Source organism: Empidonax traillii, unplaced genomic scaffold (genome assembly GCF_003031625.1).
Source record: "Empidonax traillii isolate 1590-97213 ecotype Southwest subspecies unplaced genomic scaffold, ASM303162v1 scaffold166:size2381449, whole genome shotgun sequence".
Taxonomy (NCBI): domain Eukaryota; kingdom Metazoa; phylum Chordata; class Aves; order Passeriformes; family Tyrannidae; genus Empidonax; species Empidonax traillii.
Window position 1 is genome coordinate 1215171 of NW_020955359.1, and position 25821 is coordinate 1240991.

The 25821-nt window shown below is 41.4% G+C and overlaps 1 protein-coding gene across 5 annotated transcripts in view; it reads right to left on the minus strand.

Moving 5' to 3' along the window:
* The window catches only part of LOC114058258 (multidrug resistance-associated protein 1), a 47793-nt gene extending 22751 nt beyond the window's left edge, over positions 1-25042 (minus strand). For 4 of the 5 annotated variants that reach the window (XM_027885435.1, XM_027885434.1, XM_027885432.1 and 1 more), the window contains exons 1-11: positions 23650-23758; positions 11579-11755; positions 11033-11143; positions 9604-9741; positions 8438-8563; positions 5430-5491; positions 4446-4577; positions 3205-3432; positions 2354-2531; positions 1513-1674; positions 767-859 (exon numbers count right to left, since the gene is read on the minus strand). In XM_027885435.1, the coding sequence (XP_027741236.1) occupies positions 767-859; positions 1513-1674; positions 2354-2531; positions 3205-3432; positions 4446-4577; positions 5430-5491; positions 8438-8563; positions 9604-9741; positions 11033-11143; positions 11579-11755; positions 23650-23697 (1455 nt within the window). In that variant the 5' untranslated portion in view covers positions 23698-23758. Of the gene's footprint in view, positions 1-766; positions 860-1512; positions 1675-2353; positions 2532-3204; positions 3433-4445; positions 4578-5429; positions 5492-8437; positions 8564-9603; positions 9742-11032; positions 11144-11578; positions 11756-23649; positions 23759-24814 lie in introns of those variants that run through there. The other variant, XM_027885436.1, reaches the window with a different exon arrangement.
* Positions 25043-25821: the final 779 nt, after the last annotated feature.

Below are 25821 nucleotides of genomic sequence, written 5' to 3' on the forward strand. Positions count from 1 at the left end.
GCCATAAGAAGCCAGGCCATTCGTCATGCATTTCAGAATTTCATCTTCATAAAGCATTTTAATGAGGGCAGTGCAAAGCTGAAGTGATGTTGTGACTCAGCACTGGGCAGCCAGCAGACTGCACCGGTACAGCTATCCCAGACAGCTGTCACCAGTGACAGTGTGCTGTGACGTGCCACATATTCCCTGTTTCTCCCTTGCAGGAACCAAATGCTCCGGTATGTTTTGATGAACATGTAGAGCTAAAAGGTTTCACTTCAATGTAACAATCTCCACTGACGTGCAGTAAATTCAGTTAGCAGTGAAGTCACCAGAAAGCACATGGTGGGGCTGTTGGGAGTAGTTTTTGCAGTAGAAAACTTTAACACTGGAACCACCATTGGGAAAACATGACTATTTCATTAATTCAGGTTCATTAGGTAGCCAGTAGTTTATGTTTGCATTCTAGTTCTTAGGCAGTAATTTAAAAACTGAGCTAATTCCAATTCCATCATTGGACATCTCATGAAGGTGGCTAAAATGCTACCTTGGCCCTCACTACTGCAAATTTAGATCATCATATACAGATATGCTGCAAGGTTGAAAAATATGTGAGTTTGTTTATTCTGCATACATAGCACCTCTGACCTCCCTTTCCCTTCCCTTTTTTTAAAGGATAAATAGTGGGATGAGGAAAAAAAAATAGAAGGACAAATCTCAAGGAACAAGTCAAAGAATAGAACACAAAGTTTCTTACAAGCACAGTCACATATATAAGGGTTCTAACCTGATAGGTTTTTGTCTTCATTGCCATCACAGCATTTATTGGAACCAGAAGGATCATGACAGCCACTCCTGCCAGCACTGAAGGACCTAAATTCTGAAGAGTGGTTAATTGTAAACATTTATTCAAACTCATTTTTTAAATCGTGAATCAAACCATCACATACACCACAGAAAAGCATTCCAAAATAGTTTTTAACCTTTTCTTCCCTTTTCAAGAACAGCTTGAGGGAAGATGAGGATCAAGTAGGAGCTTAGGTTAATGATTATATGCTTTGATTTTTGAAACAAACATACATAAACAGAGGTACATACAGATCAATCTCTCTCTGGAAAGGTATCTCTATACACACATACACTGATCTTTTAATGTTCTCCAGTTTTTGCTGGTTTGCCTGTTCTTCTAAAGTGGAGATTCATGAAAAGTCAGCCTGGGACACCTCATACGGTGACTGAGTACAGAACCAAGGCCACTTGAATTTAAATGAAGTGACAAGTGAGATACTATAGGTATTGCAGTCCCCCAACAGCTCCCACCTGCAGCTCTCCCATACGCACTCAGATGTGCAAATTCAGACCCATCTGCCTTCCTTCTTGATAAAAGCAGTTCTGAATGGCTCTAAATAAACAGCATTTTCCCCACACTGCTCTAACCCTCCAGTGGTCTGAACAACAGCTGTCTGAAGTCACAGAATCACAGCAAGCAGCACACAGCCAAAGCCAAAACAGGAGACAACACACAGTTCTCACCTGCCACAGTAAGTACAGCGCTAGTATCACCTGGAGAGGGGCAGACCAAATCATGTTTATATAGGTAGCCAAATCCATGAATCTCTGAGCATCCACAGACATTAGATTCACAATCTCACCCACAGTTGAGGTCTTTCTAGCAGAATTTGTGATAACAAGTGCCTAGGTGTGGATAAAAAATAAAAAGAAGGCAACATGATGGAAGACTTACTTGCATTTTCTCCACAGAATTCAACTGCTTTACAGAGATTCTTCCTTAAAATTACAAGCAATCATATTCTTGCTTCATATTCTGTTTACCCTGTATGTTTTGTAAAATGCAAGTTGTATAGTTCGAAGCAAGCAGCTAAGTTAGGTTTAAGCTGATAGAGAATTAAAGTCAATAAGCCATCTTTGGGGGATATAATTTGTTCATTTTGTTTAGTGTTTCTGTGTAAGAATTGGAATCTTCATTTCTTATGACACATTTTTCTCACACAGATTTATCACTCCACAGCTTTCTAAAATGTTCCAGCTTATCCTAAGATGAGATGGCACTGCTGTTAAGTCCCAAATGAAGCTGTAAATGTAGGTGCATCTTAATTCCTGCACAAACTGAATCATTGCACACCCCTAGTCTAAAAGAGACAAGACTTCTTGTTTGGCAGTGGGAAGAAGCAAGTTAACTAGTAAATTAGAAGACTGCCCTACCTTAAAGGGTTTTATTTATAAATTAGACACTCTCTTATTTCTATTAAGAGTTAGGAATCAGCATACCACAGTCTCATAACTAATAATTCAGATTTAAGTGATGCATTCTCACAGTCACAGACAGGTATCGTCTATTTACAGAAACACCTACCTTTCGATAAATTACACCAACAATAGCTGTTTTGAGCCTCATTCCAGTTACAAAGCAAATATGAAAATACTGGTGAAGAATCAGTGTCTGAAGACAGGCACAAACAAACAGCAGCACTGTATAAAAGTAGCCTTGCCAGTCTGGGGCAGTTTTGTCATTTACAAAGTTGAGTAACAATCTGTGGAGAGAGAAATTAATTCTCTTGATAGATGCAAAACAAACTCAAATGTCATGGTCACAACCTTAGATTATTCCAACCATTGCACAGGTCATTCAAGCACCTAAAGCACCAAACTTAGATAAAACACTTTAGCAAACTTCTTAGAAACTGGAGATCATTTTATATTGAGCACACATCACTCCCTCCTCAGTGTACTAATTTGAAACATAAAGTATCACATAGCTTACATGTATAGCATTCTCTTGGATCTACACTAGAAAGTCTCATTTTTCCTCCAGTTAAAATACAAACACAACTGTTTTACTTCTTATCAGCTTAAAGCAGTGCAACTCTCCCAGATCCTCAGCCCTGTGGCTTCACATACTGTGATGGGTAGTCCCAAAATTATTACAGGTTAAAATTTAATAAACTCTCCTGCTTTTGTTGATTATATTCCTGCCTGGCCTTCTAGTGCTGAAGAGGAACATAAAAAGTCAAACATTTACTGCATGATGTTAGGATTTGAAAACTAATGGACCAAAATCATTTGTGTTCCTGGTCTCTCACTTGCCATGATCTCTCTTCCCCATTTAACCAGCTGAAGGCAAAGCAGTCTGAGGAGTGGAATACTAGCATGTTTTAAATTCTGTTCACATACTTTTAATACAATAACAAGGTATAGAGGTCTTACTTCAGAATTTCCGGGCCTGCAAACATCAAGAGATCGTGTATGGCTTTAAACAGGAAACTCATGAGAAAATATGGCCCAAAGGTTTTATATAAAACCTTGAATAAAGATGCTTCAGAGCTCTTCTGAGATGGTTTTATAATCAAAGCTTCAGCTTCTTCTGTCACATCACCATTTGAGTCGCTTGACTTTTGCTGCTTTTTGGGCGCATATAACATGTTCAGTGGTTGCCTGAAACAAGAGCAGGTATATGATATAGCCTTTATTCAAGGATAAAGCCAACTGGAAAAATGCACACTATTCAAATGAGATGTTTATGAGCTGTTTATTATGACTCTCAATAGTTTAAAACTGGAGGTTACTGTCAAACATTTTTAATCCTGCAACCATAACCAAATGAACCAAATGGCCACTCAGAAACAGCCTTCTTTGCTTGGATGAGTAACATCCCTGTCACATCTCTCCTACAGGTCTGCCCCAGGGAATGAAGAATAGGGCTGTAAGTTGTGTTAAGCTCAAAGAGCAAAGGCCATTATTATTCTAGAACCCAGTAATGCCGAACTTTCGTAGCACCAGAGATAAAACACAAGTCAGGTTGATGCCAAGACATCCCCAGCGCACACATTCTTTTTACACGTCTGGCTTATGCCAAACTACATACTCCGAACTTCTGAGGACAAGCTGTATATAAAAACATGCTGTGTAAGCAAGCATGTACTTTTCCTTCAATGAAAAGGTACTTCTATTTGCTGCAGTATAGGATGATGAAAGTAGGATGGAGAGTGCAGGCATGCAGTCTAATTTTAGTCATCTGGCTTAGATTGCTCAGACTCCCTATATAGTCAAAGGAAAGTAATAAGCTTTTCACTTTTACACCCTGAACCACCTTCCCGAGGCTTTGGCAACTACAGAGGGAGCCCAAGCTCCCTAATTACATGACTGAAGTTTGTGTGAAAACATTCCCTCCCCAGGATGAAAAAGACACATCAAAAGTCCCAGTTATAAGGTTTGGATCATAAAGCACTAAGGGAAAGTCGATGCAGCTCTTCATAAAGAAGAAACACACCACCCTACTTGGTTCCTGTTCTGTGTGCACTTGAGGACAAATACAGACCTGCCACATGGGCCTCACAAAAGCAGGTTTGATAACAAATGACAACCAGCTCTAAAGAGAGGATGAGAAACTTTGAGCTTTTAAACCTCTGTATCTCAGGAGAACTGAGAGCCAGGATAACTGAACTTACCTCTTGGTCTTTGCCCACTCTTTTGCCCAATTTCGAGCCAAACCCGGCACTATTTCCTCTGATTTGTCGTCTTTATTTAATGACCACAAATCCTTGGCTTCCAAAGGGCTCCGATAACCCCGAATCATCAACCTGTATCAGAAAGAATCAGCAGCATAAATTTAGAAACACCAGAGATGTGTGTGTGTATACATTTACACATACAGTGGTCCTTGCATCCAGCCCCAAAGCAGAGCCAGCTCTGCACAAAGATGGATGCAAACACTGGGACCTGGAACAAAACAGGTCCAGATGCTAAAATACACATGTTCCTGTCCTTGCTGTGAGCATCAGACACCACAACATCCAAGGATCCAGGGTATGCCACTGAATTCAAACTTCAGGGAAAATAAAAGAAAAGACGAAGTGATCTCATTTGAAAATCAGCCAGGCAATTAATACTCCCATAGCTACCAAGTTTCAAAATCTTTATTAGCTTTTAATTTCACAAAGCAATTCCTTTCATCTAACTTTCTGTTGGAACTCTGGCCAAGTACCAACCACAACTATACACCAATGTTATTTCACTTTAATTCATACAGCAGAACTAAAACTAAGTTAATAGGAAAAAAGAGCCTCCTGGGCAATTTTTTTTTATTATTTTCTTCCAATAAACATATTAAATAACGTCAGGGTCATGGATTTGACCCCCATACGGAGATCCATTCACTTAAAAGATGGACTTGATGACCCTTGTGGGTCCTTTCCAACTCAGAATATTCTGTGATTCTGTAAATACTGCCAAAATTTAAAATACAAAGACTATACAAAGAAAGGAAAAAATATTAATCAAATTTGGAAAAAATATCCATTTGATCTATCTACAAAACAACCAACCAAAACAATCTAAATTATGGCAGGATTCTTGCTAATTTAACTCTGAAAGCAGGTTCCCAAAGTGCCATCTAACTTGAACTGATGCTATGCACAGCATCTTGATCTTACCCAGTGATCCACCAGAATGTGATTCTGGAGAGGAAAGAAGCACTGAACTCTGGACATGGATTCTAGAAGGGAGAAAAAGAAATCAAAGTGACTGATACAGGGTCAAGAGAAACAAGCAAAGCAGAAAATATGCTTTTGAAATTTCCTTTTGTGTACAGTACTTTTTCACATTACCAAAATTTGCCACTTATGCTACTGAGAGCTTGTTCAGAACACATAAGCACAGCTCCAGGGCTGTCAGCAGATTCGACCACTGGGACACAAGGAACAGCAGTGTTCCATATCAACAACACAACAAATAGTTAAAGGAATTTCATAGGACAGTGCAGGCCAGACAGTCTTTCCAGTTCAACGCCTGTTTCAATGCAAGGTATGCTACCATAGGAGGGCATAAATATGTTAATTGGGCAGTTAGTCATGAATGAAGAATTCAGTTCTACTGTTCTAGCACTGAAGTGCTGTGACTCTATCAACACAAATGCACAAATGAAAAAAAAATGTTAACTCTGCAAAAGCATCCCAAAACTCCCCTTAGAAACCCTGTATCTCATTCATCAGTTAGCATGGGAAACTTCAGTATCCATAAACGTACACAGCTCCCTCCTGCTCTGCATCCAACACAATGTCTGGCTGTTCAACTGCTCTTCAAGTTCATGTCCTCTCCTACTCTGGTTGGATTAAAACAGCATAAAGGTTGGGAGAATCTCAAATGTACTAAAGGTTTACTTGCAGAATTCTAGTGCACATGTCTCTCGTCCCTCTTTCCCTGCTCTGAACAGCACCTAAAGAATGCTAAGATCAGCCACTCCTTCGGCACAACAACCCATTAGGTTTTTATCTTCAACTATAATTGGAACAACCCAGGTATTCTATCTACAAAAGTCACCAAACATCATTAAAGAGCTGCAATTAAACCAGCCAGAGCCAAGTGTTTCAAACATTTGCATTTTTTCAGCTCTTGTTTGTGTAAGCTGGCTGTCCTGTGCTGCAGTGTTACCACCCAGCTACACAAGAGTCCTGCGTTTTCTCTTTCTCACACGGCTTTTTTTGCAACTTGGCAGGGAAAAATAAGAGAATGCATGAGACACGTGCTTTTTTTTCTTTAAAGGGACGAGAGTTTCACATTTCCAAAGTATTTAAACACTTGCAGTAAAATGACTGCAAGCAAATCCAACCCCATCACTTCATGAATGGTTAAACTTTTTAAAGTCAGAGAAAGGAAAGGGGAAAAACTTCTAGCATTCATCACTCCAGCATTCCTGACAGATAGATTTCTATTTCAGCAAATACAGGGTATACTTTCAACTTCATCAAAACTGAAAAACATTCTCATATATTAAAAACATAAATAAAATGCCGTACTGATTTTTCCCTTTTTTCCTTTTTTTAATCAACTTGCAGTTGGAAGTTCTAAATTCAAGAGCCCACTAGGTCTTGTACTACCAAAAACCAGACTTCATTGCTTAAAGCAAAAGTTTAAAACAAGAAAACATGTTAGACTGCTTTTAAAATAATACTATTTTTGGTAAAAATAGTTATCACACAAAGAACTATTAATCCTAATGACTTTTATGCCAGGTAGAATGAAGACAAGAAGCTGTAACAAGTCTGGATTTGTGTAATGTAAACAAGAGACAAAACACATTGTTTGACTTCTATATACATCATTATCTACACCTTAAAAATTTTACTCTAGTTTTCTGGCTTCAGTAAACACATACTAAGATTTTACTCAAGCCTTACAAGCATTTCTGGCTTGGAAACGCTTTGCAAAAGGGAATCAAGTAGAATTTAAGGATGTCTAACATGACTTCTTTGCTCTTTTCTCCATCATAACAGTCACGCTACTCATAAAAAGAGAAAGTTAAAATTTCATGTCTGCCCTATTTCCTAGACACTCCTAGAAATACTCAGAACAGAACAACAAACCACTGTGGTCTCAAAGCACCTTGTAATTATTATAAACATGATCAAAGCAGAAAAGGAGGTTTCCACAAATCCACAGTATCCTGCTGAGTATATTTAATCCCTGAATGAGATGAAAAGAACCCAAAGAGGTGCCAAAGGCTCAGCAGTTTGCTCTTCCCTCCAGACATACACACACACAGAGTGTCTGCTGTGGAGTGCAGAGCACCACTGGCACCCTGGATACTGATGGAGAAAGTAACTGGAATTCTGGAAGCCCAACTGGTTATGGACCCTTTCCACAGTTACAAAGGCAACATTTATTCCTCCTATCCCACATGCCACACTTTCCTCCATCAATCAAGTCTCACCTAACAGCCATCGAACCAGAATCAGACCTTGTGTTTAAAAAAAACCCCAATTATAGAAATGAAGTTTCTAAACTCGGCAAACTGCAGGCAGTGACAAGTGTCACTCCACTGTGACTCAGATGATGTAGCCCAGAGGTAAGCAAGGATGACCAGCACTCCTTGGGTCACTTTAGATATATCCAGCGTGTGTAATTAGGAACACACGCAAAAAACATCATGTCTAGGCAAAATTAAATTTCTACATCCAAACCACCCTCTAACGTTAGCTGCTCTTGCAAATGAGTTGGTTAAATTTTTGCTTGACACAAGAGAGATAAATATGGAAATCAAACACATCTATCCAAAGTCTTCCAGGTCTAGATTCTTCCCCACCTTCAAAAGAAAGGGAACCCACATCGTTGTGAGTTCCTGCCTACTGAACATATCAGGTGACCAGGAGCACAGCATTCCAAATCACTATTTCCCACTGACTGCCAGAAGCTGAATATAACTGAATATAAATAAGTATGACTTAACCTCAGGAATGCTATTCAGGAATGAGTGAAACAATTTTTGCGCTTTTTCTTCCATACAGCCCCCCTTCTCCCCCCATTTTTGCACATTTTAGGCTTCATCTTTTTCATCACCAACTAAAAAGCAGAATTTGAGTTATCTGGGAGACTATGGCCCTATGGCTCCTTGCACAGAGTATTGCAGGTATGATACTCAGCACCTCAGTACAGACTTACTTACAGGATCATTCACTGTTTCAGAAAACAAAGGTGGTTGTTCTGGAAAACAACACAGGATGAGCTGTGCAAATAACAGGACAAAGTAAATGCAGAAGGTGACATAACGAAATGCATCCACTTCAGCACCCTACAAAGGAAGGTAACACTCCAATTAGAAGGCTTGAGGAATTGATTTAAAACAACATGTTAGTATTAAACAGAAAACCGCTCCTTCCTGTAAATTCTGCAGACTAAGTAAGTGCTACAGTACCCACCCCATGCAAATTAGGGGTAATGTTTATTTTGGTGAAGGGGAGGTAACGAGACCGGGGAGGATGTGAAAGATACCATTTATTTTTATTCAGTCACTACTATAATCACACAAGCATGAACTTCTTTTTTTAGAGGAGCAAGGCATTTATGCACTGGGTAAAAGCAAAATTTTTAATTAGTATGCACACAGAAGATAAGAATAAGAGAAGAATTTAGATTACACTTTGTTCCACTGTGCTTAAATTCAGAGGTTCTTTCATTTCTTAGGCTGGGACTGATACGTAACATGTCAACCACAGAAATCAAAGCACAGGGATAGATGGGACACACACATACCCCAATAAAACCCTATTCCCAACAGCTGAAGACAAAAGTCAGCTGAAAGTTCTCAAAATTCACACTATGCCTTAAAGGTCTCAAGAAGCAAAAGTGATTTGCCCTTTTCAGGTAGCTTTGCAATTAGTCTGATATTTGAGGTGGCTGTACTGCAAGACATAAAAATATTTCACGTGCACACTTTAACTTTGTCCTGGCAGGTGAGACCACACCACCACCGAACAAAGTGTTTCAGGAAATCCACTGCACAATCAACAGGAAGATGACGTAAACTCACAGTTAAAACAGTCTCATATCAAAGATTATCCATTTAGTGTACTCAAGCAGACACATCCGCTTTCTTCAACAGCCAGAAAAATTTTCTTGGCAACTGTTGCTACAGTTAAAATCCCTATGAATTTCACCTGCAGTTCAAAACAGGAGTCATTAAGTCCTGCTTGTTTTGCTGTTATAACCCAAGGAATGAAGGTACCCTCAATGAATTATTAACTGACTTGACTGGCATAATCAGCAAGCAGCTACTCTATTACTGCAGCATTTCAGATTACTTTCAACTGAACGAGGCTAAAAATCACTTACCATATTTAAGGCATGTTTTATTTTGGATATCAAAATCACTGTGGCACATAACAACGAGATGAACCAGAAAATCGTCATTACTCCTGAAGACTGGACTCCTTTTATTCTTTCATATTGTATCAAAAATGTGGCAATCAACTGTGAAGAAATAAGATAAAAATATATTTGTAAGTTTTACGATATGTTATGCATATATTAAAGGTACTGTGCTTATTTAAAATTTCTAAACCAATATCTCCCAGACACACTAACACCCTCAAATTTTATGTGTAATTCAAAAATACAATTAAATAGGAAATTCTCTGTATCAGTAAAGAGTGGACAAAAAAAAGAAAAGGAATATGTATTATATAGAAATAAATTATTACATACACAAAAGTGCTGTCAAAAGCTGCCAATCTTTTATTTCTTTACTTTTCTGGTTCTATATCACAAATCAACATGGAATTATGGTGACACTGTCTCCTTCCCAAGTATTTCCTGACTAGCTGTTTTTACAATAAAAAGATTTCTTTCCATACAAGCCACAGTGTCAAACACCAGTGACCAAGTATTACTCTACTTCTGTATTTTGTGTGTTTTCAGAATCCTTTAGGAAGGCGGTACATCTCACTTGGCTGCTGACACAGGCACTTTCAATCAGCCTGACAAAAGCTTGACAACTGCACTATTAAACAACCACAAAGTACTAAACAGCTCTTGCATTTGTCACTATGTTTGAGGGCTGTTGGGTGGGGTTTTTTTGTTTGGCTGTTGTTGGGGCTGTGGTGTCCCACCCTCCCCCCGGAGCATCTTATTTTATCACTACCACTCCAAGTCCACAATGAATATGACAATAAATGAACAGCAAGGCATTTTGCTTGAAATGCAGGGATACTGGTGTGCAAGCAGACAATAGTTGTGGATCTAGGCAGAAGGAGTTAGCTGGGGACACCTGTGTGACTTGTGGCATTTGAGACTTTCCACTGTGTCATCAAGTGTAACAAAGAAAACATGCCCTAAAGAATGTTACATGCAAGAGAGCTCGTAATAAGATACTTAATAATGCAATGCCTTTGACTGCCTTCCACCAAGCTCAGTAGTTTGTATTATCTAGGCTGAATCAGTATTTGAGTCAATTCCTTCCCCCTATGCTTGAGTCAAACTATAAAATAAATGGTAGCTCAAGCCTACCAAAATAAGTTAAGACAACTAGCACTGCCTTGTATGCTGAAGTGAAACACACTGAGCATTAATGGGTTGGAGGGGGGGGGAGGTTTCCTAATTTTTTTATTAAAAACAGAGCAGATATTTCAGAGTCAACTGTAGTTCAATTGCAGAAAAAGTCTGTACATAAAGGCAGTAGCTGAAAGAATTACAACATGTGATTAATACCAAGATGGTGTTATTGCTTAAGGTTTTGCATGAACAGTGGCCATGCAGAACTTACCATTGTTATACCCAGTATTGTAGGGCTAATGAGAAAAATATTTTGACTTCTTTCCCAGAAAGAGTAGAAAAGGTCTGCCCAGCAGACTATCCACAGTATTAAGCCCAAAGCCTGCAACAGAGAATTGTCTTTAATCCATCAGTTCACACAGATAATGCAGCACAACATACAGATGAACACTGGATGCTGGGTGTTAGTAGAAGTCATAATCAGATCATATCCTTTGGGCAATTCTAAAACATGCACAAAAGAAGAACAGCTTGGCCTTGAGACTGAGTTGCCTAAAATAGTCTTCTCCAACTGGTCTCACAAAGGATCTACATGTTTGTTACTATGCCAGAGTAAATTTCTAAAAGCCTAATAAAAGGGCAAGGGAAACATGTAAGGCTTGGAAATCAAATACAAGTAGAAGAAGCAAGTTACAGCTGAAGTTTACATGCAGGCCAAGAATGGTGCTCAACAAAAATACTGTGCTGAAACCCTGCTGAAAATAGATACAAACTTCCAGAGAAGCTCACTAAATCCTGATTTTAAAAAGTCACCCACCGTTTTGGCTTTGTTAAGGTTTGACATCTGTATGTACCCCCTGTCATGACGGCGAAGGTACAGGAAGTACACTGGGAAGCAGACCCACAGGTAAACACAAGGAATCCAGACCAGGACTGTGTTCTGAAAGCATGGGGTGAAGTCTGGATCTTCTGTGTGCCATGTCAGATTCCAATCCTGGGGCAAGAAAACAGGCTGAGTTAAAGAAAAGGCAAACGCTGAACTTCAGTATTTAAATAGCCACTGTCAGCCTTATTCTGTATCTCTCATGCATTTATTTATACTTGTTTTAAACTGCCTCCATTCTGTGATGTATCTAATTTCATTGCACTTTTTGAAGCTGCGAAGTTCCAAAGCTTCACGAGATGAAAATGTCACTTTTGTGGTTGTACACAGCTACCATAACATACAGCTCATCCAGTGTAACAGGGATCCTCAGCAGTACTTACCAGGATCTTTAAGAGTATTAATCAAGAATTTTCACATGATAATTGCTAAAAAAACATGACAGTGCCAGCTACCTCCTACTACAGCCACTGTGCATGTATGTTTTAATACTCAGATGCACTGCATTTCCAAATTTCCACATGCAAACATTACCTGGCACACAGTAAAAGTGAATGGCAGTATAGTTCACAAGGCTTTGGGTTTGGGACTGCTGCTCTTGGCTGTGTGGCATTTTTCAAACAGTTGCACAGTTTATACCACACAAAACACCAGTACCACTACTGGGATATAACAACAGTCAGTAATCCTCCTCCTCTATAAAAGCCCGACCTGCTCACAGAAATAAGTGCCATTATCCACATTTTATAGATGAGGAGACAGAAGCAAAAGGAGCTGTAGTGCCTGTCCTCTCTATTCCAACATCAAAGCTGAGACCAGATCCCACTGCTCAGAATCACCACACTTTGATCTTTGTTTGTCCTCATCTTCCACTGATTAAACAGTTTCAAGCACAAAGAGAACGCAGATCTAAAAAAAAAAATGGAAGATATATTTTCCTTCCCCATTTCCCTCAATTTCTGTCAGAATTTAAGACTTCTTTCCCAGTTAGATATGACAGACTGTATGCACAGGACACTGTTATTTTTCTCCTCTAATTCCACAGCGTGCTGAAAATTCTTCTCACTTCATATAATTTTTAATTTTCCAGTTTTAAGAAAAAGAAAATCTCTGAAATGACTACAGCTAATTCAAGGGAATTCATACTGGTAGAGAATATGAGTGCCCAATTATGTTTTAATGTCTCTGCAGAGGGGTCACATAAGCCGTTCGTGACCAGGCAGCGGCTGTGAGACACTGTGGGCAAACCACATGCTTATTAAGTTTCCTGACTGCATAACTCATCAGAAATTTAGCTGAGTCATCCTTACATTTAGCCACCACACAAATGTTTTCGGCTTTCCAAGTCCCAGCTGCTCTACTACAGCACAACAGCCAAGAAAAAGTCTCATGACTCTGCAGAACAGTTTACAATTCACAAACTAAGACAGTTACAAGATTATACAAGTAAATCGACAGGATGTAATCAGCTTTACCGCAAACAAACAAGAGCACTTTATTGAGTAAACTTTTGGAGATCTACACACTGTTTTAAGAAAGTTACTAACTCCTTCTGCACTGTTTGTAAATGCTTGCCTTCAAATGAATCAGGAAAGCCCCAGAAAGGTCAGAGCAGGTAATGCACATGTCACTGCCACGTGGCGAAATAAAAGCAAGAAGTGCTGTATGCATGACTGTTACGCATACTGGCTGAAGGACATTCTAAAAACATGTGCAACCTTTCATTTGACTTTCATATTTGCAAGTTATCTGGAGGTGTTTGTTTCTGCATAAAAGGCAAGAAGGATGGGGCAAATGGGCAATTTTGGTTAAGACTATCTGCTAGAATTTAACAGCTGCAGCAACAGCAGTCTATCTTCTTCCATACTTTTTCCAGGATTTGATCTAGAGGCCGTTGATATCAAATAGGAACATGCTTAGCTTAAAAGCCACTTCTCTCTGTACAAGAGAAATGGCAACACGGGTGAGATGCAGAGGCTCCTTCCATTTTACATTCATTTCAGGTGAAAAAGGCAAGGAATGCACGAAGGGAGTCATGGCACTATTATTCCTGCCGTTTCCCCAGGTGCAATTCCCTCAGGCTGTGTCTACACAGGACAGGAGCAGAGATAGGGATGGGGTTGTAGCCACAATATTTGCTGCCAAGCAACGACCTTACAAGTCCCCTTTCACTCAGATCCACACCAGCTGAGCTGCAGGCTCTCGTGCAGACTGACCCTCAGCCACTGGAGCACATTTCCCAGTTAACATCTGTCCAAAAGATGCTCAGGCCACCACTGACAGACCCAACAAGCAGGACAGGGGACTGTCAGTGGATCACATCATCAGCAGGTTCCCAGTCTGAACTGAGGTGTTGATTCCCTCAGCAGACAAAGTAAGAGGAACTCAATCCATTCCAAAGGACAGGCATAGCCAAGTTCTGCATGGAGGATACCACAGCTTTATGAGATTCAACTGTAGCTGGAAAACACATCACTCTCATCGTGAAACCAACAAGCATTCATATTCAAATCACAAGGTTCAATTACACAAGTCTAGACTAGTTCTGTCAGTATAAAGTACATGCTTCTCCTTTGCTTTATATAAACCCAGTTTCAGAGTTTTATTTTTTTCCATCAAAACCAAAAACCCTTCATAGAACAATGTAGAAACATTCACTGAAGGAGACCTTTTTTATTTAACAGACATTAATTAGGAAATTAAAGACATTTTTTCTGACTCAAGTTTTAGAAATGCTATTTTAGCAAGTTCTATTCAAGTACAAAGTTGCCCCATTTTTCACATCTCAAAGATTAATCATTTTCACTCTGACTGATCAGTTAACCCTTTTACTTTGCAAGGTCACTACAAATGACAGAGATACAACTACCCATTGAAAGCCTACACAAACCAGCAGCTTTCTGCCATGAAGGAGGAGGAGGAAAAGAGTTATAGTTTATAGCTCTCAGATTGTACAATCAGCGAGCAGCCTTTATTTTAAGCTGTGACTGCAGGAACCCACTGGAGAAGAATCAGTCTGATCCTTGTTCCTTTCTTGGTAGATGTTGGGAGAGATCTGCTGTTGGCTTAGTTTTAGCCTAGTCCAGAAAAACCACATCTCAGATGTTAAGTAGTTTCAGATTGGTTTTTTTCCTTTTAAAAATTCCTTGACAATTTTAAAGTTTCCCGGAATAGCAAATGAGTGTTTTTAAATTTATCTGACCTATTTTATCAGTTTTCATTTTCACCACCAGCACTGTGGCTGAAAAATACCAGTCCACAGTTTTTGTGCCCTGTAGCATGTTTTCTCTCATGGCACAGAAAACCCTCCTATAACATCTGAAGTGAAAACCTCTATCTACAAGAAGGGCTCAAAAAAAATCTTGGCATTCTCCAGAATCAAATGACCTGGATCTATTCACAGGTAAACCACTTATTTAACAATGCATAAAGCCTAGGTAAATTAAGAACTGTATTAACTCCTGCCTAAAATTTCAGGAGCAGGCAAGATAAAAACATCAGCAGCAGAATGTAAGACCAAGGTGTAACACAAAAGATCAGGGACTGCACCTGTGCTGAGGGAAGGCAGAGCACAGGGAAGCTGCATCCTCCAGGATGCCCAACCTGAGGAATAACAGTATTGGACACCGGACAGGCAGCCAGGAAAGGCTGCTGAGTGAGCAGCCAGTGGCTGCGTGTTCTCACATCAATAATCCTACTTGACCCACAGCACATTTTAAAACTTTCACTGGCAGAAATGAAGAGACCAACATTGCTCAGTTGCATGCCTGCTGTGTGCAAGTGTGCTAGAGATGCAAGCTGCCAGCACACTGTTAGATCTTCCTGCATGAACCAACTGTGACTCAAAAATTACTTAAAACATTACCACACACCTGTGTAAAAAATGAGATTACAAAACCACATTGGAATCTTAATATCATGGCCAACACTCTTTCAAATGGAGCTTGACACGGACATTGGTGTGTACCCACTGCTTCAGCATCACCCACCTCCTTTGTGATTCCAAGATACAGCTGCTCAATCTTATCTTCCTAACAGTAAAACACACTTTTCATTCAATGCAATGCTTACATTTTAGTTGAGTGCAAGTAATTAGCTCTCTCAGGCAGTAACGCTGTAATTGCAAGTGACAACTTTCATTTTAATAATGCCATCACTTTCCCACGGAAATCGGAAGTCTCACAATCTGGCAGCTCTAGATACCGTGTTAAAAAATTCCCCAGTGTAGCACCTACAAACCCAAAAGCTGACTCAACCATTCTCCTCAGTGCAGACCAAAAGCTGATGGCCTCACAGCATCTATCCAGGACAGTAAATTTCCTGCCTGACTCTCCCCAGATAGGAGATTTGGCAAATCTGGGTGAGCCTAGAGGAGCTGCATCAGTGGGCAAAAGGGTGAGGGGAGGTGCAGAAAAGATCCTCTCTCTTTCAGGCTTCTCTTAAAGGAACTCTGACTTTGTTTTAGAAGTCCCTGATATAGCTTTTTTGTTCTCTCATTCACATTTCTGAAGTCAGACCACGAAACACGTGCTGAAGCTCACCATTTGTCTAAGAGCATGTTTAGAATAGGGCCTAAAAAAGCACAATCACACACAACCTTGACCAACATAATATCTGCTCTGCCTACTGTTCAGGCTACACCTGGTGTATAAAGGTTAATAAATCAAGCAACAGATATTTGTGCAAGAAAAATCCTCCAGAATCCCCCCAAAAAGCAGCAGAAACACCCTTCCTATCTGCTCAGCAATATTCACAGAAACAAGCAGTAGACAGTAACAACATCCTAAAAGGCACAAAATGAGGTACAGGACATTGGAACTGCCATCACAAAGTTCCTATTTACATGTTTATAAGTCCTTTAAAAATATTAGGTCTACTACATTGAAATTATTTTGAAAAAAAGGTACTACTTGCATTAGAGGATCCAATGGCTCTAGAACCAATTCCAGATGAAGTAGCACAATATACATGGACCAACATACTTTTCCACCTTAGCTGGCATTTATTTCCTCCAGCTTTTTTTCTTAATAAACAGGAAGTTGTCCGAAATGCACTGACCTCTCCTATGACACAATGCAGTTGTTTTTCTTGCAGCTGAAGTCAGTGCAGAATGAACAAGTAAAATGATACCTTTGTGGTGGTGCACACAGTGACCTCACACTGCATTTATATGAAACCTTTAACATACGGCCAATTCCTTTGAAGTCTGTCATAACTACATGAAATGAATGGTTTATTGGTTTACTGTAACATCTAAGGGTATAGTCTGCAAATAGGAGGCAGAAGAAAAATTTAAAATACTTATACAGATTGTACAGAAATACTTTTCTAACAGCTATTTCACATGGCTGATGAAAGAAAAGCAGCAGTGATTTTTTTTTTTCTAATTTTTTGAACACACAAACCCAGGATTCTGCTAAAAAGTAAAAACCGCACAACCAAATACTTGATCTCATTCCCAGATCTCCACAGACTCTTGAAACTACTTCTGCCAGGAGAAATTCTGGAATTATGCCCCTGCATAGAACTATACCACTTACCACAGGCTGTGGAAAAAATGAACACAGAGTGAGCCTGACTGCCAATCTGGGAAGAGACTTCAGTACTTCCCTTTGTGATCTCACGTGAGGTTTAAGTGCTCATATCCCCACAAAGTTCTCAGACCTTTCTTCAGGCCAGTAACAGCCCAAATAGATCCGTAAGTTTCTGCCTTCTTGTTTTTCTACTTCCACAAAGGTGAAATAAGAAATGTTAATGGTAATTACCACACTGGGTTCTAAGAATTAGATTCAGATCTCCAACTCTTGGGGAGTTCACATTCACCCATAGAAAATACATAGTTTGGAGTTTTCTTTATTACCTCAGCAGAACTAAGCCTACCATGCAATTTTGGATCTTCTTGGTATTAGTGATATTAGAGTCTTGGGCAGGTGCTGATCACCAAACAGTGAGAACAAAAAACACTTCTCAAAAAATCATGAATGGAACAAAACTCCTGCTATTAATGAAGCTCATTGGTTAAAATGCTAGTAGAAGTCAGGGGAGCAAGGAACAAGTAACTGTTTTAGCAAAAGTTAAAAAACAACAGAGGTCTCCAATTAAGATTTTGACATGCAAGTCATATCAAGAGCCTTAAATCATTCATAAGCAAGCCCTCCAGCCCAGTTCCCCAAAATACTATGCACAGACTGAGACCTCAGATGGGGGAAGAGACCACGCCCCTCCTCCTTCCTTTGTTTCAAAGTAATTCTGAAACGTAAGTTTTACTCTTGTAGTCTCTTAATATTGTCACAAGACAAGATTGTTAGAGCAAGAGGTGGAAAGTTAAAAAAAAAATTATAATCACATAATAAAATTTTAAAATCCTTTATATAAAGAAGATTTAGGGTGGAAAAATACCAGTAAGTGACAGAGAAATGCCCTTAATTTCTCATAATGTTTTCTATTAGAAATGGTTTTAGCAATGGTTTAAGTTCTCAACAGTAATGACTTACATAATGCAGATTTGACTTGTTAACACGGCCAACAAAAAGCCTCTACCTTCCAATAATTGGTCCTGTATTTAAATCAGGTGTCTGTACCTCCTTGTCCCAAACCCAAACATCAGTATTTCCTAATGTTTACAGGGAGTTGAGGTCCTTTGTCACAGAAAGCACTGCATCAGCTGAAACAGTGTGTAAAATGACAAGAAAAAAAGCATGTTTTGCTGTTGTTTAGCCTGAAATAAGAACCTTTTAGCCTAAAAATAAGAAGCCGGTGCTAAGAAATTGCCAGAGAAAGGAGCACCTGCAGTTGTGGCACTTACAAAAGTTTTAAGTAATCCAATAAGCTAAAAGCCACTCAACTATGGCTATTTTTTTTGTGTGTCAGAGAAACATATGACAGATTAAATCAGTACTTGCAAAATTAAAATGTAGCCTCTCTACACCCTGCCATATCTGCAAGTGCCACAAGACAACATTTGGCCAAATGACAACAAAATATTTACCATTCCGTTTCAAAACCAAAGGATAGTTTTTACCCTTCTGTCAAGTTTTTCACCAAAATCACTGTTACTTAACAGGATACAGGAGAAAAAGATTCCTGCTCTCATCTCCTTTTTGCACCAAAAACAGGGTTTTTGCTTAATGATACAGGCAACAGCCTGCACCTTGAGTTCAAACCACTGAGAAGTCTGAACACACCTGGGTAATGATCTTATCGAGGGACTAAGAGAACAGCTTAAGTTTCTGAAGCTCCCACAGATGCAAACAGTGAGAAAACAGTAAAGCAGGGAATTCTGACTCTATTAAAAGTAAGCAAAAGGTCAGTACCCAGCAGTAGGCTTTTTAGAGATGTGACCCAGAATGACTTCAGCACAACCTGGGCTGACCTTCCCTTGGTCCCAGTATAGCACAGTGTTTCAATGTAAACTGCACTGTAATTGCATGGAACAGCAAGAGTGATTCAGGCATTTTGCTGCTTTTCTTTCCTCATTTAATTTTTCTGAGCAACCTTGAACTGACAGCCGTAGAATGACAGGTCATCTGTTCAGAAAATCCCTATCAACAACAGATTATCAGGCTTAATTTCCCCATGTTTCCCCTAAATCGATCTATTCGGGATCAAGAGATATCAGTTTCATTTCTAATCTAAGTTTAATTTCTATGCAAATTTAGATCCTTGTTCATATGACCAGTTAAAAAAAAATGTCTTACAGGTTTAAATGGGAGAAAGCTGACAAATGGGCCTTTGGCTTTCATCCCTAAAAAACACAGCAGCCAAGCCATGCAAATCATGCAATCTGCTGTTAATTGTAATAAAGGCACCGTCTTAAATGACGGGTTTTCTGTTTTGCACTCTGCTGCTGCTCCTCTGTTCCAAACACTGTCCACGTAAGACCTCCCTCTGTCAACAAATCAGAAGTTTCCTGATCTGTATACTCTTAACTGGTCACAAATGCACTCCTAAAGCTGACACCTCTGCAAGTAAAGGCAGAGGCTAAATTCATAGCTTTTATCAAGCTCACCCAGCACCCTCTCACAGCACCTCAAACCTTCTCCCTAGTTGTGCCACAAACACACCTAAAAAAGCACTTAAGACATATCTTGCAGCGCAAAAAGCTGCAGGGTTCCAAGATACGTGCCAATTTACTGCTTATCTGATGCAGGAAAGCATAAGCCACAGATCTTCAGAACATGAAATTGCTCCTTACATAAAATGTCTGGTTTTCCTTCCGAAGCCTATTTCAGTAGAACTACCAGTGTCCTCATAAACAACAGAAGCACAGCAGCTGCTTATGTCACACAATACTGCTTCACAAATGTCAGCTAAAAATATAATGAATTAAAGAATATTTACTCTTTTTTTCTTAATAAAATTCTATCAAGCTACATTACAGCTCCCTCTGGCTAAAACAACCCAAATACAAAACATAACGTCTTTGGACAAAAGAAAATACGTTTCCTTAGGCAGCCAAAAGTGCCTGAAAGCCTCAGACAGAGGAAGGACAGCAAAGGGAGCAGAGCCCAACCCCTCCAAGCTGGTCCCTAGAAACTGTATGTGAGGCTCTGCCTCACCTTTACTCATTCATCCTGTTTTCCTTCTGCAGTTGGGTTTCATATGAAGAAGTTCTTTACTAACACTGAAGAAGAAGCTCCACAAAAGCAACCTGCACCAACAGAAAAGGGAAACAGGCCAGAGTTTACACAGGCAGAGATACAGCTTGAATAATTACAGGACTCAAGTTTTCAAAACAGAGGAGATGAAAACTGCTTTTCTTCTAGAAGTCAATGCAATTACTTGCTTTGAATCCTTCCTCAACAACCAAAAGCCCAACTAAAAAAATGTGGAAAAAAATTCAACTGAATTTCCACTGAAGTAAAGAATTTGAGCTATCTTCTGTCTAAATCAACTTTAAAAAACACAGTGTCTTTGCCCATGAAGGACATGATAGGAGCTTATATAAATATAAGTAATTTATCTCACATTCATTAAAGTATAAGGAAGAACCTCAAAGTTTCAGATTCATATTTCCTACTTCTTTTTCATAAAAGCCCCTGAAATATCCCAGTGTCACAAAACCTATTAACCTCTTCCTTTAGCACTTTCAAACGTGAAAAGACTTCCCTAAACACGATACTGAGGGGGTTACAAGCTCTGAATAAGCAAAATCAAAATTTTATTCAGAAGAGAGGAAACCCAGCTGACTCTTTCAAAATGTAAATGCACTGAGAGCACCAACTGCATGCACACATGGCCAGCCAGCCAGGTCAGCAGGCCAAAGTGTGCACCAAGTTCTCCATCTGCCTTGACACTTATCCTGCTTACCTGGAATGACTGTGGTCCTCACCCCACTTTACCTTTGGTTTTTCGTGTGCTGGTATTGAAACAAGGCAGACTGCACTCAGACACCAGTGACACTCTGGCCAAAGCTATCTCAGCTGTGTCAAGTCACAAAAAAGTTTTACAGCTTGAACAGGCCCTTAAAGTCACTGAACTAGAATGCAAGTAGTGCAAAATGCTACCTTTTACTTGTCATCAACAGCTATCAGTAAATAGTAACTTTATCTTAGACAGCTGTACCTTTCTTTATATATGGACAGGATACTCCTTCTGAGACACTCAGTGATGCCAGAGCAAGGAAGGGTTGAACAGTACCCTTTCAGAAAGTGAGTCTGGTTCAAAGGAAGCAAGATGCAGTGAAGTTCTATGGACAAATCTGATTGCAGTGAAGTTAATACACTGAGTAGGGGAACAGAGGTAGGCTAAACAGTGAGAAAAGGAAAAAAAAAAACAACAGAGTGAAGAAGATGGCAAATTTTCTTGGGCTTCTGACCTTTCAGACTCAGTATTAAATAAAACCAATCTGTTTAATTCTCAGACAAGAACTTTCAACAATAACATTCCTTGGGTGTGCAAACAAGAAAAATCCTGGCCAGCAAAGCCTAAGAAGATTAGCATACAGTTTTTAAGGGTCCATTAGGTCCTTTCTACCATAGACTCCCCCACAATTCAAAACTGAGTTGTCCTAAACTCAGGATCACCTTTGACAGAAAACACATCTTTTCCTTGAAGCTGAGTTTGCCAGAAATCCCTCTGCTCCTCCAGCACAGCGATGGACCAACAAAAACAGCTCATGCATCCATACAGTTCTCCACAGAAATGCAATAACAGGTGCCACCAGGAATCCAGGTATCACCCGGCTCTGAGGAGCAGAAAAGTGCAGTACTACAAGACAGGAAGGGCAGCAGCACAACCACACATGGTATCTAAAGCCCAGCACAACACCACATATACACAGGCATTTTCTGAAAATCTGTTACTACTTCAGCTTCAAAGAGTAGCAATAATGGAGCAGCCAGAGTACCCATGAGCACCCAAACCACCATTGCCACCCTCCCCATTACGGGGAATGATGCAACAACCAAGTGGAAACAGAGTGTTACTTATGAAGACAAGGAAGACTTTTGCAGGCACATCTAACCCCAACTGGAATGCACAATTGTTCTTTTGCAGGATTAGAAGAATCCAGAAATCAAACAACCACACCCAAAGGATCTTAAGCTGGAAGAAATGAAAGGCAGAGTCCACGTGATTTGGAGAAGGATGACAAATCCCAAAACCTCGGGAACCAATGCAACTAGTAAAAAAAATGTATGGAGTAGTTAAGACACACGACAAATACCAGAGATGGTTGTAGTACATATAAGAATAGTGTTTTCCTAATAAAAGAATCTGCTATCAGAAACCCTGCATAAACTAGTCGCTTCCAACATCCTAAGTGTAGTTCTTGCTTCCACCTGATGTTGCAATTCCACAACTCAGAGAATGAGCCAGCAGCTCTTCTTCACCATACTACTACTCTCTCAAGTCAGTTTTTCCATAAACCAGTTCTGAATCACGTATTCCCTAAAGCTCTTCAAATACAAAGTCTCACACTAGGAGAGGGGGAAAAATATGTATGATGACTCTAATTTAGCCAGTTCTGAGAAACCTGAAAATCAGTTGAAAAGAGATACGAGCATAGGGAACATAAAAGTAGGTTAGCAGAGTCAATTTTGATCAGCTGGGAAAAACTAAATATATGCTGGGTAATACGTTAATGTTTCTTGATACAAAACATTACAATGGCATTTGTTGGGATATCTATTTTATTTTTTAACTAGTAAGACAGCTCATTAGCTCAATACCATTTGGCAAATATCTAAAGAATACACGAGTAGTTCTTTCTGCGTTTTCCTCTCACCCCTATGTTGCCTTCAGTAGCTCTCACTTCATCTTTTTTTTTTTTTCCTTTAACTTCCAGCTCTCTCTCCTCCCTTCCTCCACACAACCTCCTTCTCCGTATAACCTGTTTCTTCCTGGGATGGATTTTCACCACCAGGTGCCTGGCCGCTGCAGCACCTGCGTGCCCGAGCTCAACGGCAGCGTCTGAGCTGAGCAGGACCCGCATCGCTCACCTGTGCACAGCTGCCTCCAGTTCACCCACAGCACCTGCGCTCACCCGCTCTCCGCTGAGGAACGGTCTGCACCGCTGTGCAAACACGCGACAGGGCTACCAGCCTGCAGAAAGCGTGTCCGTGGCCTCCTCCAGGGCGCACCCCGCTCCCGAGCCGCCAGACACCGTTATTGTGGTTACCGCACAGCCCCGAGCAACGCGGCCGGCAGAGCCCTGCTCCGCTCCCTCGGGAGCTGATTCCCAGCCTCCCAGGCGGGCACCCACCCGCCGGTTCCCCCCTCCAGGCATTTCCCCGCCGGAAGCCCCGCACTCGAGGCGAGGCGGTGTCCCCTCCGCGACCCGGGCGCGGGGACATCGCGTCCAGGCGGAGACCGAGAACCGGCGGCCCCGGCGCGGCCCCTCCGCGGCCCGGCCCGGGGCTCCGGCAAGGCAGCCCCCGCCCGCGGTCTGCGCCCGGACAGCGCCGGCACCGCAGGCTCCGCTCCCCGGAGCGCCCTCGGGCTCCGCCACCAGCCCCGTCCCGCCCGGCTCCCCGCCATCCCTTCGTGCCCGTCCCGCCGCTCACCCAGAAGGGGTTGGAGGGGTCGGCGCCGCAGAAGCTCTCGATCCCCATGGGGCGAGGCGTCCGCGGGCTCCCGCGGCAGCGCTTCCCCGTGCGCAGCTATCCGTGCCCGGGTGGCGGCGGGGCCGGGCCGGCAGCGCCAGCCCGGGGCTCTGATTGGCTCCGCGTCACCGATGCCGAGCCCGGCGCCGCCGCCGCCCGCGCTGCGCGGCCCCGCCTCGGCCGGCACGGGGCCCTGCCCCGCGGGGGTGCCCACCGCCCCGCGCCCCCGGACGGGCTGCAGGGCAGCCCCAGGGGGCTCGGCCGGAGCCCAACACGTGCCTTTGTTCAACCCAGACCTCCCCCGCGTACCCGCGGCGGAATCACCGCCCTCCGCAGCACCTCAGCCGCGCCTGCCCGCCCCGGCCTCCTGCCCCCCCTGCCTGCCTCGGGTCTTATGTCCCCAGCAGCCTCCCGGGTCCCGGCCGCACCACACCTGCCCGCCGGGCTCGACCGCAGCCGCCGGCGGGGCATCACGGCATCCCCTTCCCCGCGGCATCACTCCGGCCCCCTGGTACACGGACCCCACGTATCTCCCCAGCAGAGGCACCCCAGTGTCCTGCCGGCCCCAGGGCCCCGCGGGACTGAGCCAAGGCATCGTCCTCGGGGAAGGCCACAGCGAAAGCCTACGCTCACCTTCAAACAGCTCGCTTTTCAGTGTGAACCAGTTATACTGGTTTTGAAGCCCTGAACTAGTTCAAGTTGATTAGCACGAACTGAAACAAACCAACTCCATCCACAAATAGGTTAGCACCAAAATATGTACTAGTCGAACTAACTGCATAGTCCTGTGGTTGCACTGGGTTGTGTCTAAAGGTGCACTCTTCACATCCTACTTAAAATGCATCGGTTAAACCCATAGACAGCATCAATGCTCGGCTGGAATGTGGTGGCACAGATGTAGCAATGGCATCATATGCTGCAGGAAAGAGCAGGGTGGTTACAGTAACATCTGAAAGCTTTAATCACACGAGTTGCATAAAGAACCTCAATTTAATTTTTTTTTTTTCCATTCAGAGCAATTATAGTAACAGACAAAGAAAGAGACAGGTCTCATTTGTCTAACCTGTAACTAAAAAGCAGGCATCACAAATAAGAAAAACTTATCACAGCCTGCTGCTTTACTCACCTGCACACTTTCACTGCTGTTTCAGAGCTGTGCTGGTGGTGACCAGATTATCCGACTGCAGCATTTCTGGTCTTGTCCCCCGACTCTCTCACTCCCAGGGTATTCAGGGGAAGCAGCACCTGAGTTGAGGCCCCACTCAGTTCATCTGCATTGATGAACTGAGCAGAATCATCACAGAAAAACCAAACAAATCAGGTGTCAGAAGCTATACAAGTCTGTGTCAGTTTAACCCATACCTTAGTTTATACCATGTTACCCTACTGCCCTTCAGCTGACAGGAATTCTCCTTTTTGTTTCAGGTGCTCTGCAGCACATGTAAATGCCAATAGCTCTGATAATTAATGCAAGCTATCCCATAGTTGAGTTGGAAGAACTTTTCTCTTTTAATAGCGCTATTAATAAAACAGTAAACCAGAAAAATGCTAAAGAGATAATACAACCTCTAAGAGCTTGCACTTCTACACACTATAAGAATATAAACTTACAGCTGAAATGATATAGCAGAAAATTATTTACGATATAGAGATCATATGCAGGGATTGTTCCAAACAAGAAGATGGGAACTAAGCGTGAAGTGAGAAGGATCAAGAAAATTACATTTTTACCCATATATGTTTTTCTCAAGATATTATTGTAAGCTAGAAGACTAACAATTTAAGTAGCACATTTAGGATCCAAACTTTCCAAGTAGTTCAAAATAACAATTTTTTTCAGCTTCAAACTGTCCCAATGTCACCAGAGGTCGTGCACCAGGTTAATGATGTTTGTCATCAAATTATACTTGCATCTGCACCTCAGATTATTTCCTTTCCAATTAATTCAATTGCCTTCCCTTAGAAACTCTAAGCAACAGCAGCAACAACAAAAATGTAAACCGAAGTGCAGTCAAAATACACAGTAAATAATTACTGTGACAGGAGGCAGAAGACTCGAGAAGAAAAATATAGCAGACTCAAAATATTTATTGTAAAGAAGACTGAGCTGACACAAGCCTAAACCTGCAGAGA